This window comes from Cibotium barometz, chromosome 56, assembly GCF_041138505.1.
Source record: "Cibotium barometz isolate CiBa-2024 chromosome 56, ASM4113850v1, whole genome shotgun sequence".
NCBI classification, from domain to species: domain Eukaryota; kingdom Viridiplantae; phylum Streptophyta; class Polypodiopsida; order Cyatheales; family Cibotiaceae; genus Cibotium; species Cibotium barometz.
Window position 1 is genome coordinate 39924181 of NC_141101.1, and position 15325 is coordinate 39939505.

General features: G+C 48.9%; 1 protein-coding gene across 1 annotated transcript in view; it reads right to left on the minus strand.

The window, feature by feature from the left end:
• EMB3144 (AAA-type ATPase family protein) overlaps positions 1-15325 on the minus strand; it is a 75618-nt gene that overhangs the window by 39112 nt on the left and 21181 nt on the right. Inside the window, exons 8-11 of the mRNA XM_086791385.1 lie at positions 11768-11877; positions 11444-11522; positions 10787-10924; positions 10470-10581 (exon numbers count right to left, since the gene is read on the minus strand). Coding sequence (XP_086647511.1) covers positions 10470-10581; positions 10787-10924; positions 11444-11522; positions 11768-11877 — 439 coding nt within the window. The remainder of the gene's footprint in view (positions 1-10469; positions 10582-10786; positions 10925-11443; positions 11523-11767; positions 11878-15325) is intronic.

Consider the following 15325-nt stretch of genomic DNA (forward strand, 5'->3'; position numbering starts at 1 on the left):
ACCTATATCCCTTACTCTCACTATGACAGCGCAAAAAACTTCATGTAACATGCAACGGAATTATGTGTAATGAAGGATCCTGTCACACAAAGTCTCACACCGCCTTCTTTATCCTGAGTTTTGCGAGTTTGAGAGAGAGAGAGAGAGAGAGATAGATAGATCTGTACACCTTATTGGGTCCCAAATTACCAACTAAAGGGTCCCCTCCTATTGCTACGAGTATTTGCTTTATTATCTTTGAAGAGAATGAACGAGGATTGAATTTGGACTGTAGATAAGCCAAACGCAAGACCTTTGAAAGACCAAGAGTCGGGCTGAGCTGTACATGGCTGTAGAAGCACCAATGATGACTGATCTCAAGCCTATGCACTCTTCCAATGGAATATAGATTCAGGAGTTCTACCGTGACGGCTGAGTTTCCAGCTTATTGAAATCAAAGCTCTCTTATAATCAATTAAAGAAGTACCGCAAAAGGGGCGCCACTGCGTTTTGGGGCCAATCGGTGTCCGTGTACTGTTTGCAAGAGCACTCTAGCTCCCCCTGTTTATTTTCCTTTTCTTGTTCCTCAAAGGTGTTAAAGTATTTTGTGTGCAAATTTGTTTTTGCACCGCCCTTTGGTTTTGTCTAAAGACCGAGGCCGGTTTACAGCATCTGCAACTGGTTATGCTTACTAGGGAAGTACTCGATCATGCCTCCAAATCGTTGGAGCGTCTGACTCCATCTGGCTTGCCAATCAGTCCACTGGGCACTTGGCATGGTTTGAAGCCACTTAACTGCTTGGTGGTCTGTTTTGACTTTGAAAACTTGACCATAAAGTAAAGGCTTCCAATGTTTAAGCGTTGTGATCACACCCAAAAGCTCTTTGTCATAAACCGATGTTCTTTTTGGCGATATCCAACTTTCTACTGTAGTAGGCCACAGGTCTATTGTCCCGTTGAAGAATTGCACCGATGGCTACATTGCTGCCGTCCGTAATGACCTCAAAAGGTTCATCCCAAGATGCTAACTTCAGAACAGGCGCTTCTGAGGTTTCTTTCTGGAGTGCACGGAATGCATCAAGCGCCTTGTTGGATATGATAATTCAACTATGAAAATTGATAAAAACATGGATCAAAGCTTGTACAAAACATCATGAATAAGAGGGACAAAAGCTGGTATATGCAGAAAATTACTTTGAGATTAACACAAGATGACACTAATTATGATTAGGCATGAACCAAACTTACGTAATCACTTGATCACGACTTGTATCTTATTTAGAGACTCCTCTACCTTATTTTTAGTTGCATGAGTTACATGAACCATATGCACCAACCATTTGTAGACTTTACACCAACCACTGACCACTAGCCTAACAACCACACATTAAATTGGACTAAGGAGTTGGGATTACATTTATCCAACAATCCCCCCTTAAGACCAACTTCTTACAAGACCATGACCAAGTCTAACATACCTCTTTGACACAATGAGTAAGAGTCCCCCCTTAACAACAACATAGGGTGGTGTACTCTCCTCTACAACTCGTCAAGTCGGAACAACATAAGTCTTGACTCAACCACATACATGACATAATTTAAAAAGCATAATCATCATCTACATCTTTTATACTAAGACTAGAACAAAGATTTGTTTCTTCTTGTTGGTTGACTTCTTCAACCACATGTGCCTTTGCTAGCTTTTGATCTTTTTGGTAGCACTTTGAGGATGGATGATTTGTCTTTCCACAATACTTACAAGGATGTTTGGAGAAACAATCCTTAGTAAGATGATTTGTACGACCACAAATAGTACACTTCTTCTTTGCCGATGTCGAAGTAATAGCATATGCATAAGGATCTATCACATCCTTTGTAATCTTCTTGTCTTCTTTCTGCAAAGAATTTATGATACTTTCCAAGGAAGGGACTGGCTCCTTCTCTTTAAGTACTGTCACAATTTGCCTAAAGCTTGAAGGTAAGCTTTTAAGCAAAATAGCAATAGCATTCTCTTCAGGAACAGGAGACTTAACATAAACCAATTGTGTCATTAAGCTCTTCAACCATTTAATCACAGCTGTTAAATTTTCATTATTCTCCATGGTTAGATCAAAGAGTTGCATCTTCAAACTGATCTTGGAATGCTTTGCCTTTGCACCAAAAGTACGTTCTAGTAATTCCCAAGCTTCCATAGCTGACTCAACATTATCAATATAATGAATAAAATCATCTTCTAAAGCAATAATGATAATACCAAGTGCTTGCTCATCTTTTGCTTGAAGTGCAGCCGTTGTAGCTCTTGTAACTGCAGCAAAAATACCTGCTTCATCTTCAGTAAGTGGCTTGACCGTACTCCACAGATTTTTCTTCATGAAGTAGCCCTTCACCTTGATTTGCCAGGTATGAAACCCAGTTCCGTTGAATTTGTCGAGAAATTTGGAGCTCATGATGATGCAATATGATGCTTGATGTTGATAACTTGCTCATATAGATGATTTAAGCCCAAATAATAATAATATCATCAATATAGATCAAAATAATAATCACCATGTTGTTGGAGCAAGAGAAGCAGAAAACAGGCGACTGGAAAACAGCTCCGTGCAGCAGCTCCTGTGGACCAATTGCTTCAAGATTTGGTATGTTGAATCCTCACATGATAGCCTTGAAGCACCTAAGAGGAATTAGGCTAATTCGTAGAGACGGCGCTGAATGAACCGGATTAGCAGAAAACGGCCTGTTTGGATGGCGATGACGAATTCGCGAAGATGCGATCAAATTGGTCTACGATCTCCGTTTTAGGGCAAGCGTGGGAGCAAAGCAAGAGGCCTATATCAAAATATTGGGATACAATCACCTCAGATGCAAGCATGGAAGCAATCTACAGCATGCTGTCCAAAACAAGCTATGGTGATTAAGAGAAAGATTAGGATTTTGCTAATAAACTAAACCTAATTGGATCATGCTCTGATACCAAATGTTGGATATGATAATTCAACTATGAAGATTGATCAAAACATACTCAAGGTGGATCAAAACTTGTACAAAACATCATGAATATGAGAGACAAATACTGGTATATGTAAAAAATTGCTTTGAGGTTTTAATAATTTGCCGCTTTTTGGTAATTTGCCGCACGTAATGCATTACACAGATCCTCCAGCTTTTGTTCCTTGTAAATTCGACTCAAGCTATCAAGGGATGAAATTCCTATAAAAGCATGTGCAATGCCAGCCCTTCTATCTTTGGCGGCTATCATGAATTCTTCTAGACGCTATACCCTAGCTTTTTAGGTCTTGCAATTTAGGCCAGTAGTGTACAGCATTGTCAGAGGGCACAATGGAAATTGACATTTGACTGGAATAAAGAAATACTATAAAATAATATGCAGGTCGTGCCTTTTTCGTCCTTTCTACCAGATACACAAAATCAGAACAAGGGTCAGCTTACACTCTTTAGATTGTTCGGAATAATCTATGTAAAGAGAGATGCATCACAAAGCATGACGGTGCACTCAACGCTCGCTGAAGCTCCCGCCCCCCTCCCTGCTCGCGCTACCTGCACACCTGCGCCCCCCGCCTACCAGCCTGTTCTTTCCTCGCGCCCCCCCTCATTCCTCGCGCCTCCCCTTGTCCCCCCCGCCTGCCTTCGCTACTGCGCCTCCTTTTGCCCCCCCCCCCCCCCCCCCCCCCGCCTGCCTTCGCTGCTGCGCCCCCCTCCTCGCCTTCGCGCCCCCCCCCCTTCTTTCGCGCCCACCTTCACTCTGCAGCGCCCCGTCCCCCCCCCCCTCCGCCAGCTCTTTCTCCACTCCTCCCCTCTTGCGCGCAGCTCCCGCCACCCCCCCCCCCCCCCCGCGCCCCCCTCAAGGGTTTTTCCTTAACCGCTTCACCCCCCCCCCCTCCTTTTTCTTGCTGACTTCCGCCCCCAGGGGGGTTTTTTCCTTTTTCTCCGGCCTTCGTCTTCCGCCTTTCTATGTGCAGCTCGGTTCTTGCAGGATCTCCGCTTTCACCTCGCCTTCGCCATAGCTTCAGACTCTGATGGAGGCTCCTCCAGCCCCGCCTCAGAGGGACTCATCCGCAGCCCCCTCGCCCGCCCCTGAGGACACCCCCATCAGGCTTTCTCTTTCGCCGGAAGAGGAAGCGAGCCTCACCGCAGAGGTGGAACGCCTCCATGCTCATTCCACCATCTGCCGTATAGTCGGCACTCGCCCCAGCAGAGGGGAGATCCAGGATCTTCTCCAGGCCCGCCTTCTTGCAGATGTGGGCAAGATCCTGGACGTACAGCTACTGGGCCGTGGACATTACCAGATCGAGTTCGAGACCGCCCAGAGCGTGGCCAAGGTCCTTGCCATGAGTCCCCTTGACATCAGGGGTGCTCGGGCTTTCTTCAGACCTTGGCAGCATGGCTTTGACCCAGCAGCGACTGAGCAGGGAGAGCACCTTTTTCATGTTACAGTTTGCTTCCCTGGACTCCGCCGGGAGTATCTTCCGCTCCTCTCTAGGCTAGGAGCATTGGTGGGCTCGGTACTAGAGACTGGCCCCACAGCAGCTTCAGTGGTGGCCAGAGCAGCTGGGCTACCTTCGGTCAGAGTTTTGGTGTCTGACATCTCCTCCCTTCCTAAGGTCATTCAGCCACCTAGGATAGGGGGGGATGGATTGATCAGAGAGTGGAGTTCTCGGGGCTCCCGAACCAGTGCTTCATTTGCAGGCAGGTCGGTCATCTGGCCAAGGCCTGCCCTCGCAGGAGACCCCGACCCTCACCACAGCAGCAGGCCCCAGATGGCCCGCCTACAGATGCGGCTCGACAGGCTGCCTCCGGGACACCTGCTCAGGCCACAGAGACCTCGGAGTGGCAGAGACCGCTGCAGCAGCAGCCACAGTCTCAACCTCACTGGGTTCCTGTGAGGAACAGCTTTGCTCCTCTCCAGGAGGAGACCCCTGCGGCGACGATTGAGGACCAAGAGATGCCAGCACCCCCTCCTTCGCCCCCCCCACCCCCGTCCCCTCCCACCGCCTCGCTTCCACCTTCGCCTCCTCCCGTCCCCGCTCCGGTTTCGGCAGCGGCTCCCTCTCCACCCCCCTCTGCCCCCCCCCCCCCCGCCTCACCTTCCCGGGAGGCCCTGGCAGTCCCCTGGCGTTCACCTGCAGTCCGGAGGGCGCTGAGCACCGACCTCGCTCGAGCACCACAGAGGAGACCCACCATGCCGATTCGGGCTTCACGGATATCATCTATCCGCAGTCGGCTGAGTCGCCTCGGCATTAGACAGCGCTCGGAGGCTTTTGATTACGCCTTCAAAGTTCACACGGCTTTTTGGAGCAGAGGGCCCCCATGAGCCAGCACCCATCCGAGTTCACGTAGTGATACCTCCGGCCCGCGGGGAGGAGGCACTTGATTCAGCGGTGGTCTTCTCGTTCCCTCTGTGTGGCCCTTGCGACCGGGAGTGGACTCTAGAGCTCGCTCTTAGCACTTTGAAGACTCAGGCAGTTGAGTTTTCTCATCATGTGAGCGATTTGGAGGTGACAGATGTGATAGGCCGACTATGGGAGTTGGCTCATTTTTTCTTGGATCCCGGGAGTGTGGATGCCTCAGGGATTCGTCATTTAGTCGTTCGCATAGTGGCAGACTTAGCACGCGACCCTGGATATGTATGTATACACGAGGTTGCTTTGTCTGAGCGGGAGGCAGTCGCCATGGGCCACAGCCACTGGCGCCTGATCCGTGATTCTTGCAGTACACCGGGTGGGCAGATTCACAGCCGCTCGGATGGGGACTACTCTCCATCCAAGCCGCTTGCGAAGGCCCGCCGTACGGCTGAGATAGCATCCACCTCAGCAGGTCATCCATGAGGATCATCTCATGGAATGTACAGGGCCTCGGCGGAGCACATTTTATACGCTATCGTGGTTGCTTGAGACAGAAGCTTCAGAGATGCCTGGTTGGTGGTAGCATTGATATTTTGATGATGCAAGAGCACCACTTGGGTGAGAGCAGGATCCACAGATATGGTTCGGTGATGCCTGGTAGATGGGACACCTTTTGGTCTGCAAGGTTTGGTCCTTTGGGTGGACAGGGAGGAGTATGCATGGTCATTGCAGATGTATGGCGGCAGGCCATTGTGGATCGAGGGATCATTGTGCCTGGGAGAGCACAGTATGTCATTCTGAGGATGCATGATGAGCTATTGGGCGTGCTCAACGTCTATGCGCCCAATCATGCTAGTGCCAGAGCAGAGTTCTGGACCCAGGTTACGGATCCATTGCCAGAGGCCGCACATTGGTGTGTCGGGGGAGACTTCAACATGCTTGAGGACCCGGCCGATAGGGTGGGAGGCAGTCATGTTACAGTGCACGGCACGGAGCTTGCAGCTTGGGACTGGTTTTGCATGTCACTGAGGATCACTGATGCATGGCAGCATGGGGCCTTCTCCCGCTCTCAGGACAGTCTTAGTTTCTCTCGGTCGGATCGCCGGCAGGGAGGGACTAATCTATCACGGATTGATCGCTTTTATGTGGGCGACTGGTTAGGGAAGCGGGGGGGCTCCGTCGGCATTCTCGCTGGCACTTCATTTTCAGATCATTCGCCAGTTATCTTGACATTGGAGGAGAAAACACGGGAGCCCAGCTTGCAGTTGAGGATCCCAGAGAGGGTACTTACAGATCCCAGTCTCGCGGAGGACATTGAGAGGATCTGGCATGATAGTCAGTGCTCTGACCAGGATGCAGCAGGCCAGTGTGCCCAGGGACTCATCGAGCTTAGCTCTTTTTGCACCCTACAGCTTTGACACGGCTGGGAGAGATTCGCGAGCGAGAGCATCGGCTGAGACACAGCCTTGCTTCGCTACAGCACCTTCAGGAGCAGCAGCCTGCATGCAAGTGGGTGGCGTCACAGCTGAGCCAGGCACGCCAGGAGGTTAGAGAGGCAGAGGAGCAAAGACATGAGTTTTACTATCGTCGTCAGGCCTCTCAGTGGACGCAGCTTGGGGATAGAGTGACTAGGGAGTTTTTTGAGATCACTGGACCCCGCCATGCTCGAGCAAGAGTCCGTCAGCTTGGTAGACCGGATGGATCGGTAGCTACTGAGCCCGGGGAGATCAGAGCCATTGCCACTGCATTCTATAGAGACTTGCTTTCAGCGGAGCCAGCCACTGAAGATCAAGATGCTTGCAGACAGACTGTGTGGGCCCATGTGCAGAGGAGGGTCACAGATCGTATGCGTACAGTTCTTGGTGCGCCTCTTTCAGAGATTGAGCTTGCCGAGGCCTTGAGGGTCCTGCCACGACATAGTTGCCCAGGGGAGGACGCCTTTTTATGCACTATTGGGACCTTTTGGGGCCAGGCCTTTGCAGGGGCTTTCAGTATGTTTTGGACACTGGGGTGATGCCACAGAGCTTTTCAGAGGGCTTGATCCCCAAGGGGGAGGGAGTATCAGATGATATTCGGCATTGGAGGCCTATTACGATCCTCAATACTGTCTACAAGGTCTTAGCAAAGGCCTTGAGTTTGAGGATCCAGCCCTTCCTGGGGGAGTTGATTCATGCTACCCAGACAGGATTCGTCAAGGAGCGTAGTATCCTTGACAACATCTTTACTTTCTGGGAGGCGACGGCCCGAGCTAGATTTCTTGGCGAGGACTTGGTCGTGATGCTTCTCGATTTTGAGAAGGCATACGATAGAGTTGATTGGGGTTTCTTAGAGGGCACTATGCTTCGACTGGGCTTTGAGCCAGGATGGATCAGAGGGGTGGCGACTCTGTATTCCACAGCTCGTAGCCAGGTGTTGATTGTAGGAGGACGGGGGCCGAGTTTTGAGCTGACTAGATCAGTCCGTCAAGGGTGTCCCCTCGCCCCTTTTCTTTTTCTCTTCTTTGCGGAGGCTATGAGCATGTATTTGATGGCAGAGGAGGTTGGTTTGAGAGGACTCCAGCTCCCAGTCAAGGGGGAGGACCTGCTCGATGCTGAGTTTGCAGACGACACGGGCTTATTTTTGCATGGCCAAGAGGCCAATCTTCTTCGAGCAGAGCAGTCGCTCCAGGTTTTTAGTGCAGCTTCGGGAGCATTGATCAATTGGCGCAAGACAGTGGCCTTTTGGATCAGTAGTGCTCCCACTCCGGCATGGAGCCCGGACCCCGGTTTTAGATGGATTCCTCCTGGCACAGCAATGCGGTATTTGGGATGCCAGATTGGACTAGATTTGTCACCTGAGCAGCAGATTGCCCCGCTTCTTCTGAGCATTCGTAAGAAGCTTTTGTATTGGAGTACAGCTCGACTATCCTTGGCTGGGAGGGTGGTGGTGGTGGCAAATCAGGTGCTGTTAGCGACCATGTGGTACATTACGTCTTGCTGGATCTTCTCGAGCTCTTGCATCAGCCAGGTACAGAGGCTGATCAGGAACTTTCTTTGGTCTGGGCGGGACAGTCAGCCAGCCCGGGCAAAGGTTGCATGGGCAGTTATTACACTTCCGCTGGCTCAGGGAGGCTTGGGCATTATAGATCCAGTTGATCAGAGTAGAGCCTTATTGGGGAAGCTTATTGTTCGGGGGCTGCTTCCAGGCGCTGAGCCTTGGAAAGAGCTTCTCTTGCAGCGGCTACAGGCTCGGGCTCCCCCAGCAGGGGGCACTTGGGCACCAGAGATTCGCTGGATCTTCATAGAGATGAGGAGGACAGGCCTCAGTAGAGGATGGGCGGACAGATTTGCTTTGAGCATCCTGAGAGCTTGGGAGCTGATGAGACCGGGGCTCTCTCAGCGACCTCCTCCTTGTGTTGAAGAGCGGGCCAGACAGCCGCTCATCTGGAGCCCAGCAGTTCGCACAGAGCAGGGTCATATGCTGGGTTCTCGGCCTCGTCTAGCATGGGGACCTTTAGCGGCAAGCCCAGCACGTAGTTTTGGAGACTGGCAGGCCTTCTGCAGTCTCCCAGAGGAGATCCAGGTGGAGAGGCTGAGTCACTTCAGAGGGGGGTTGATTATGAGGGATGATATTCAGGAGGCACTCACACAGAGGAGTGGTTCACGCCTTTCGAGCTAGTGGCCCCACGGTGGATGGGAGCCTTTACCCAGTTGGAGATCTTGATTGCTGTCAGAGCTTGCACTGAGGATGGCAGATGACTCTACTATGAGATTCAGGATGAGGGCAGACTTCAGAGAGTGGAGGTGGAGTCGCCTTTGGTTGCAGAGTGCACCTTCCAGAGGATACGGGTAGTGGCCGCCGCTTCTCGAAAGTGGCATATTGACCCCGACCCTGCAGATGTGCCCCTGGATTGGCGTATATGGGCATATGTTGCGCGCCCCTTGGCCCGGCTACAGTGGGACCCTGGGGAGTACGAGTGGCATGATCCTTATGCATCCCTTGAGGCCACAGAGATCACCTTTTTCCAGTATACAGTTTGGCTGGGACGGCATATTTTGACAGCGAGGAGGATGGTCTCTCTAGCTGCAGCGGGGCATTGGCGGCTACAAGGACTTTCACAGGAGTTCCTAGAGGATTTTTGGGCTCCGCTCTGGGCTAGTCGACAGGCCCGCAGGATCTCGACTTTCCAGTGGCTGGTCGCCCACAGTGGCTCAGCAGTTGGCACCTGGCTTGTTTACAGCGGTGTTCCGGCGGCCTGCGTCCGATGCGGCCACCCTATGGAGACACAGAGACATTGCCTTTGGGATTGCCCTCAGGCGCAGCAGATTTGGCTGCAGATGCTGCGTATTCTGGCCCCCATCTCTCCAGAGGGTATGTATACGTGGGGTGCCGCTACTTGGTCGACTTCGTCAGGGCCTGCTATGGGCTATGAGATGGAGCAGGATAGTCAGGCCATCAGATTCATTAGGGGCCAGCCTCACCTGGTTCCGACACCGGATTTCTCGTCCGCCAGCTGGACACAGGAGAGGGATTTACGATGGGAGCTCCTCAGCAGCCTCACCATCTGGTTCACCTGGAGGGCCTGGTGTTTCACGGCCTTTGAGGGGAGACTGGAGCCCCCAGCAGAGACTGTACGGGGGATTTGGCAGAAGTTGATCCATACCCTGCGAGGACAGTATGACCGCATCCGGGGCGACTCGGATGAGGCGATCTTGCGGCGACAGGCCTTTCACACCACCTGGCGCAGCGGCCCCTTCTATACCTTACACACGGGATCCCCCCGTTGGCATTACAAGCCACCTGTTTGGCTTCCCCCCCCCCCCCCTATTGTATGATCTAGCCCCTCAGTCCTTTGTACTGATGCTTGTATTTTGCAGCACCTAGGGAAAGTCTCCCGAGCTGCCTTGCCGTATTCACTGCTCTGCCTCTCTTATGAGCAGGAGAGATCTTTTGTAGCCCTACGGGCGTTTTTATATAACTAATGAAAGGATCTTTTCTCGGAAAAAAAAAAAGAGAGAGAGATGCATCACATAGCTTAATCCAACAGGATTTTGAGTGTCAAGAGTCTGATCAAATTTCTATGTATTCAAGTTAGTCGATTTGCAAAGCTACAAAAAAACATGGAGTGAACAAAAAGATTAAATGCACTCACAAGCGCAAGCTCGAACTATTGAGCTAAGAATATCCGACTTCTTGGTATATACTGAACCCCGTGGCTGTGCATAAGTCATATTGGGAGTGGTGTCAAGGTAGCGAATTGTTGTCTACAAATTCCCACAGAAAAAAGTCAACCATGTATACAGCCGTAAACCTTGAAATACATATATCAATACCACATATGACCACCTAAATGTACATAATCTTAGGATGTCAAAAAGCCATATATCAATCCCGCATTATACATATGACTGTCACCTAAACAGACATAATCTGAGGATATTAAAATGCTTGAATCCGGTATTAGATCACCTTCAAGAAAGGCTTATGTCTATTGGGAAAGTAGCATTCCAACACCGCGATTGCAGCCTCCCGATATGCCACCCTAATTCTGGCCTCAGCTGAAACATCGAGTTCATCTTCATACCCAGTTTTGAATTGACCTTCTTGCTGGAGTTGAAGGAAAAACCAAACAATGGAACTCATTATTATAGGGTTGAAATTTGAGAAAATTAATCTTTCGCTTTTTACATATATAGTGTATTATGTACTATACTTTTTATGATACATGATAATTACAAGAAATCAAGAAATCAAAAATCAGGCTATTAATACTTATTGATGATAAATGTTATGAATTGAAATTCGTTGTTCACTAAAATTTTTTGTAATGCATGTTCTGAAAAGGTAATATAATGATCAAAATTAAACTACGTAATAATGTAAAACGATGATATTATTTATATATTATGTATGTGATAGTATTATATATTGTATATTTACATACACACATGCATGCATGTATATTAATGATCAATTTAAACTTTTTAAACCCAGAAGAAAAGAGAAACAAAAGAGGAAATGAGTATTTGAATTTTTTCTTGATCGTTGCTAAGCAAATAAGACATACCACTTCGACTTGTGTTTTGCGAACAGAAAACCCAAAAAAAGGAGAGAAAAGTAATATACTCTTTTTAGGGCCTCTGTAAGTTCCTCCATTTCGATATATAACTTCTCTCTCCTGATTGCCAGTATGGAAGCCTCGTTCCTGTGTGCATTTTCCAACTTGATGAATACAAACAATAATCAAAAACCCACTCAGTGTTAAGGCCTTTGCACATGCTGCATAACAAAATAGCAGTCCTCCCTTTATTAAAATTAGATGGTAAATCCTCTCAAAAACATGGTAGATCCTAACTTCAACTGTCATAAAACATACTAATCACATAATTTTTTGAGCAAAGGTGCAGTGTTGTGCTGGACAAATTTCTGAAACTACAGTTACATACTTACAGAACATTCTGTAGCTCTGCACCACTAAGCTCCGGTGTTAAACTGGCAACCTCCTTCAGAAGGCTCTCTTTTTCAAGCTCGGATTTCCAACCTTTGTTTTTAGCATGGACCTGCAACATAGTGTACAAAAGAATTTAGATTCAAGATAATTTCCAAATGATTTTTTCATACCTTCAAAAGACAACAAAAAGAGGAACACGCTACTACTAATATTGTCTAGCCATGCTAGGACAAAAAGAATCCCATGAATACAAACATAATATCTAATGAAAACCACCGACACTGTAACGGGATGCGTGAACTCAGAACACTTGAATTTAACACAGCACGGTAACCTCACAATTGAAATCACAAAACATCTAAACAATCACACCACACTAGGGACCAAAGATAGCCCCCCCCCGCCCCCCCCCCGGGGGCGGCAGCCCTCACTTTAAGGTGTCTATATTACCAAAAGGAGTAAATGTCCTCGTCCAAGATGGAATGCCCAAAGAGAACCTCATCTGGTGAACACCACATTTTCCAAATACATCGAAAGTATGAAAACAACAAAACAAAAGGTCCCTGTGACCACAAGTTACAGGACCAAGTAGTACTTGTAAGAGAAGACAATGTGCAGTGTATACAAGGGAACACTCACAAGAAGTAAGATTTTTTACAACACAAAACTTTAAAACTTAAATTGCAAAATAACAGAGATGGAGAAGAATATTGTCCTAAAGTCATAGCCCCACACCCGTGTGCTTTCGTGAAGGGAGCTTCTATCACCATTTGGCGACCCAAATGGTTCTCTCCAGTTTCTTGTGCCCGTGTGGCCAGTTTGTGGATCCGAGTGTTCGGGCTCCCAGTTTCTCGCACTTGTTCATGGCCAGTGTGTGGATCCAAGTGCCCAGGATCCCAATTCCCTGCTTTCCGATGTGCCAGGTTTGTGCTCGAAAATGCTAGTGTTGTACTAGTTCCATATCCAGGAGATTTGCTCATAACAAAGTGCACATGCACACATGTTTGCATACTTGAAATTGTTTTCGCGTGAACAGTTTCATGTGCTTGCTTGCTATGAATGTTCAATTCACGGGCTTGGGATACTTAACTGTGAACCGTGTGATTGCATTGTATTTTGACGTATTTTGTGGCCAACGAATCACTGGTAAGTGCACTCAAAAACTCTTGTATTAGTTTATTAAAATACTTTGTAATGTTTACAACCTTTGCACGTCACATTCATTTAAAAATGGGTGGACAGTTTTATAAAGTGCTTGGGGTCCAACTTAGTGGGCACCCAATTTGGCAACCCTAGAGGCCAATATTTTTGGAGTCGGCACCCATAAGTGAGGGGCACTCACTAAAGAATTGGTATTCAACACGTACACGGGTGTAATTACAAGTACTCAAATAGGTACACGGGTGTCGATGCAAGTACTCAAACAAGTGCACGAGAGTTATAGCACGTACTCAAGTAAAGGAGTAAGTGTACTAGGACATATGAGCATAGTCACAGGGGATGGAGGGGACGGAGGCTTGGAATGCCGGAACGGCGAATCGGGACGGCGCAGGGACGGGGACGGACAGGGACGGACGTACGTCCCCCACGAAACGTTTCTCACAGGGGACGACGACGGGGACGGCGCAGGGACGGGGGCGGCGGTCGGGGACGGCGTTGTGCGGGGACGGCAGAGAGTCGTTGCGCCTGCCGTTTTTTGCCGTTGTGCCTGCCCGTTTCTAGCCGTTTATGCCTGTTGGCTCTTTGAGGCTTGGTCCTCTCTCTCTCTCTTGCCCTTGAGGCTTTCCTCTCTCTCTCTTGCCTATCTATATAAGAACAAGCCTCTACAAGGCTACAAGCACACACAAGTTCACTGTTCACAACTCTCAAGGCTCAAGCTTTCAAGGCTCAAGCTTCTTCTCTCTTCCAACTTCCAAGTTCCAAGCTCTAGGGCCTAGGCTCTCACCTCTCCCTCAAGCCTCTTGAGTCTTGAACTTCCAAGCCTCTAGGCTCTCTCTCTCTCTCTCTCTCTCTCTCTCTCTCTCTCTCTATTCAGAGGAGTACCAGCTGAGGCCAAGATTTGTCAGCTGTGCCAGATGGAGCCAGAGACAGAGTTACATTACATATGTCACTGTCCAGTATATTATGAGATATGAGGCCGTTTTCACTGCCTGTTTAGAGAGGGTTTCGGACCACTTTCTAGAGTCATGAGATACCAGGATCAGAGATGCCTCAGATTATACTTGCTGGAGCTTCGTAGACATAGAGAGGGTCTCTTGAGAGGGAGGGGATCAGAGAGGGAGAGACACCTACACAGGCAGATTACAGACTTCTTTCGACCAGAGATTGAGCAGTCAGGCCAGCAGGCATTGCAGCTAGCCCCAGAGTATAGCCGCACTAGAGGTACACTGATTGATCGGCTATAGAGCTGGGGCGGTCCAGGCGCCCCAAGATGAGAGGCCCATCTCCACACCGGCGGAGACTACAACAAAGGATCAAGACCATACTAGCACGGCATGGGAGACGTCCAGTCAGAGTACTCACCATGGAGGACATTGAGGATATCCGCCATCGACCGATGAGAGACTTCTTTGGATAGTGATGTGTATGATGCTTACCTTTGTTGCTGGAGTTTTCCTCCCAGATGTTATCCATTAGGAGCTCCTAGTACTGTACTTTTCCTCATAGTTATTTCAGTTTCAGTTAGTTGTTTTTAGCTTTTCTTACACAGACATTGTATCAGATCCACCAATTGTTGTAACCTTTTTGGTCTCATAGGTCATTTTGGCCTTCTGAAGACGTTAATATATCATTTCATTTCTCTCTCTCATTCCTCAAGGCTCTCTCTCTCTCTCTCTCTCTCTCTCTCTCTCTCTCTCTCATTCCTCAAGGCTCAAGAGTCAAGCCATCTTCAACCATGGCATCCTCCTCACGTGCCGGAGCTTCTCGTAGAAGGACAACGGGATGGACATGGTGGGAGGAGGTTAACTACACCACATCCGTTCATGGAGGCGGTTCTCGGCCATGGGTATGCAAGCTTTGCCCGTACCAGCGAACGGGTGGCGCCGACAAAGTGCGAGCCCACCTCTTGCATGAGAGTGGGCATGAGGTGAGGTTTTGCACGAATGTCACACCCGAGAAGAGAAGGGAACTTCTTGACAAGCTTAGCGTCTACGAAGCGGTCGAAGCGACAAGAAGGACACCACAAGTGGCCGTTGCCACCTGTCGTCCGTTGCTGCCTCTGTTACACCAATTGCCGCCTGTTGCCTACCCCCTTTGTTCGCCTATCCAACCTCTCGTTGTTCAAGCGCCTTCTGTCGACCCTCCTGTGGTGTGTCCTTTCTTCCGGGTGCAACTCTGTGTGTGTGTGTGTGTGTGTGTGTGTGTGTGTTTCACGAGTTTAGCAATCCACTTTATGACTTCAAACTTTAAGAGATTTGAGAGAGAGAGAGAGAGAGAGAGAGAGAGAGAGAAATTGTGGCTGATTGGGCATGTTCTAGGCTTTGTATGAATGCTGAAAATGAGTATGCATGCTGAGTTTTACCTTCACCAAATGGCTGTAGCGAAATGATGCAAAC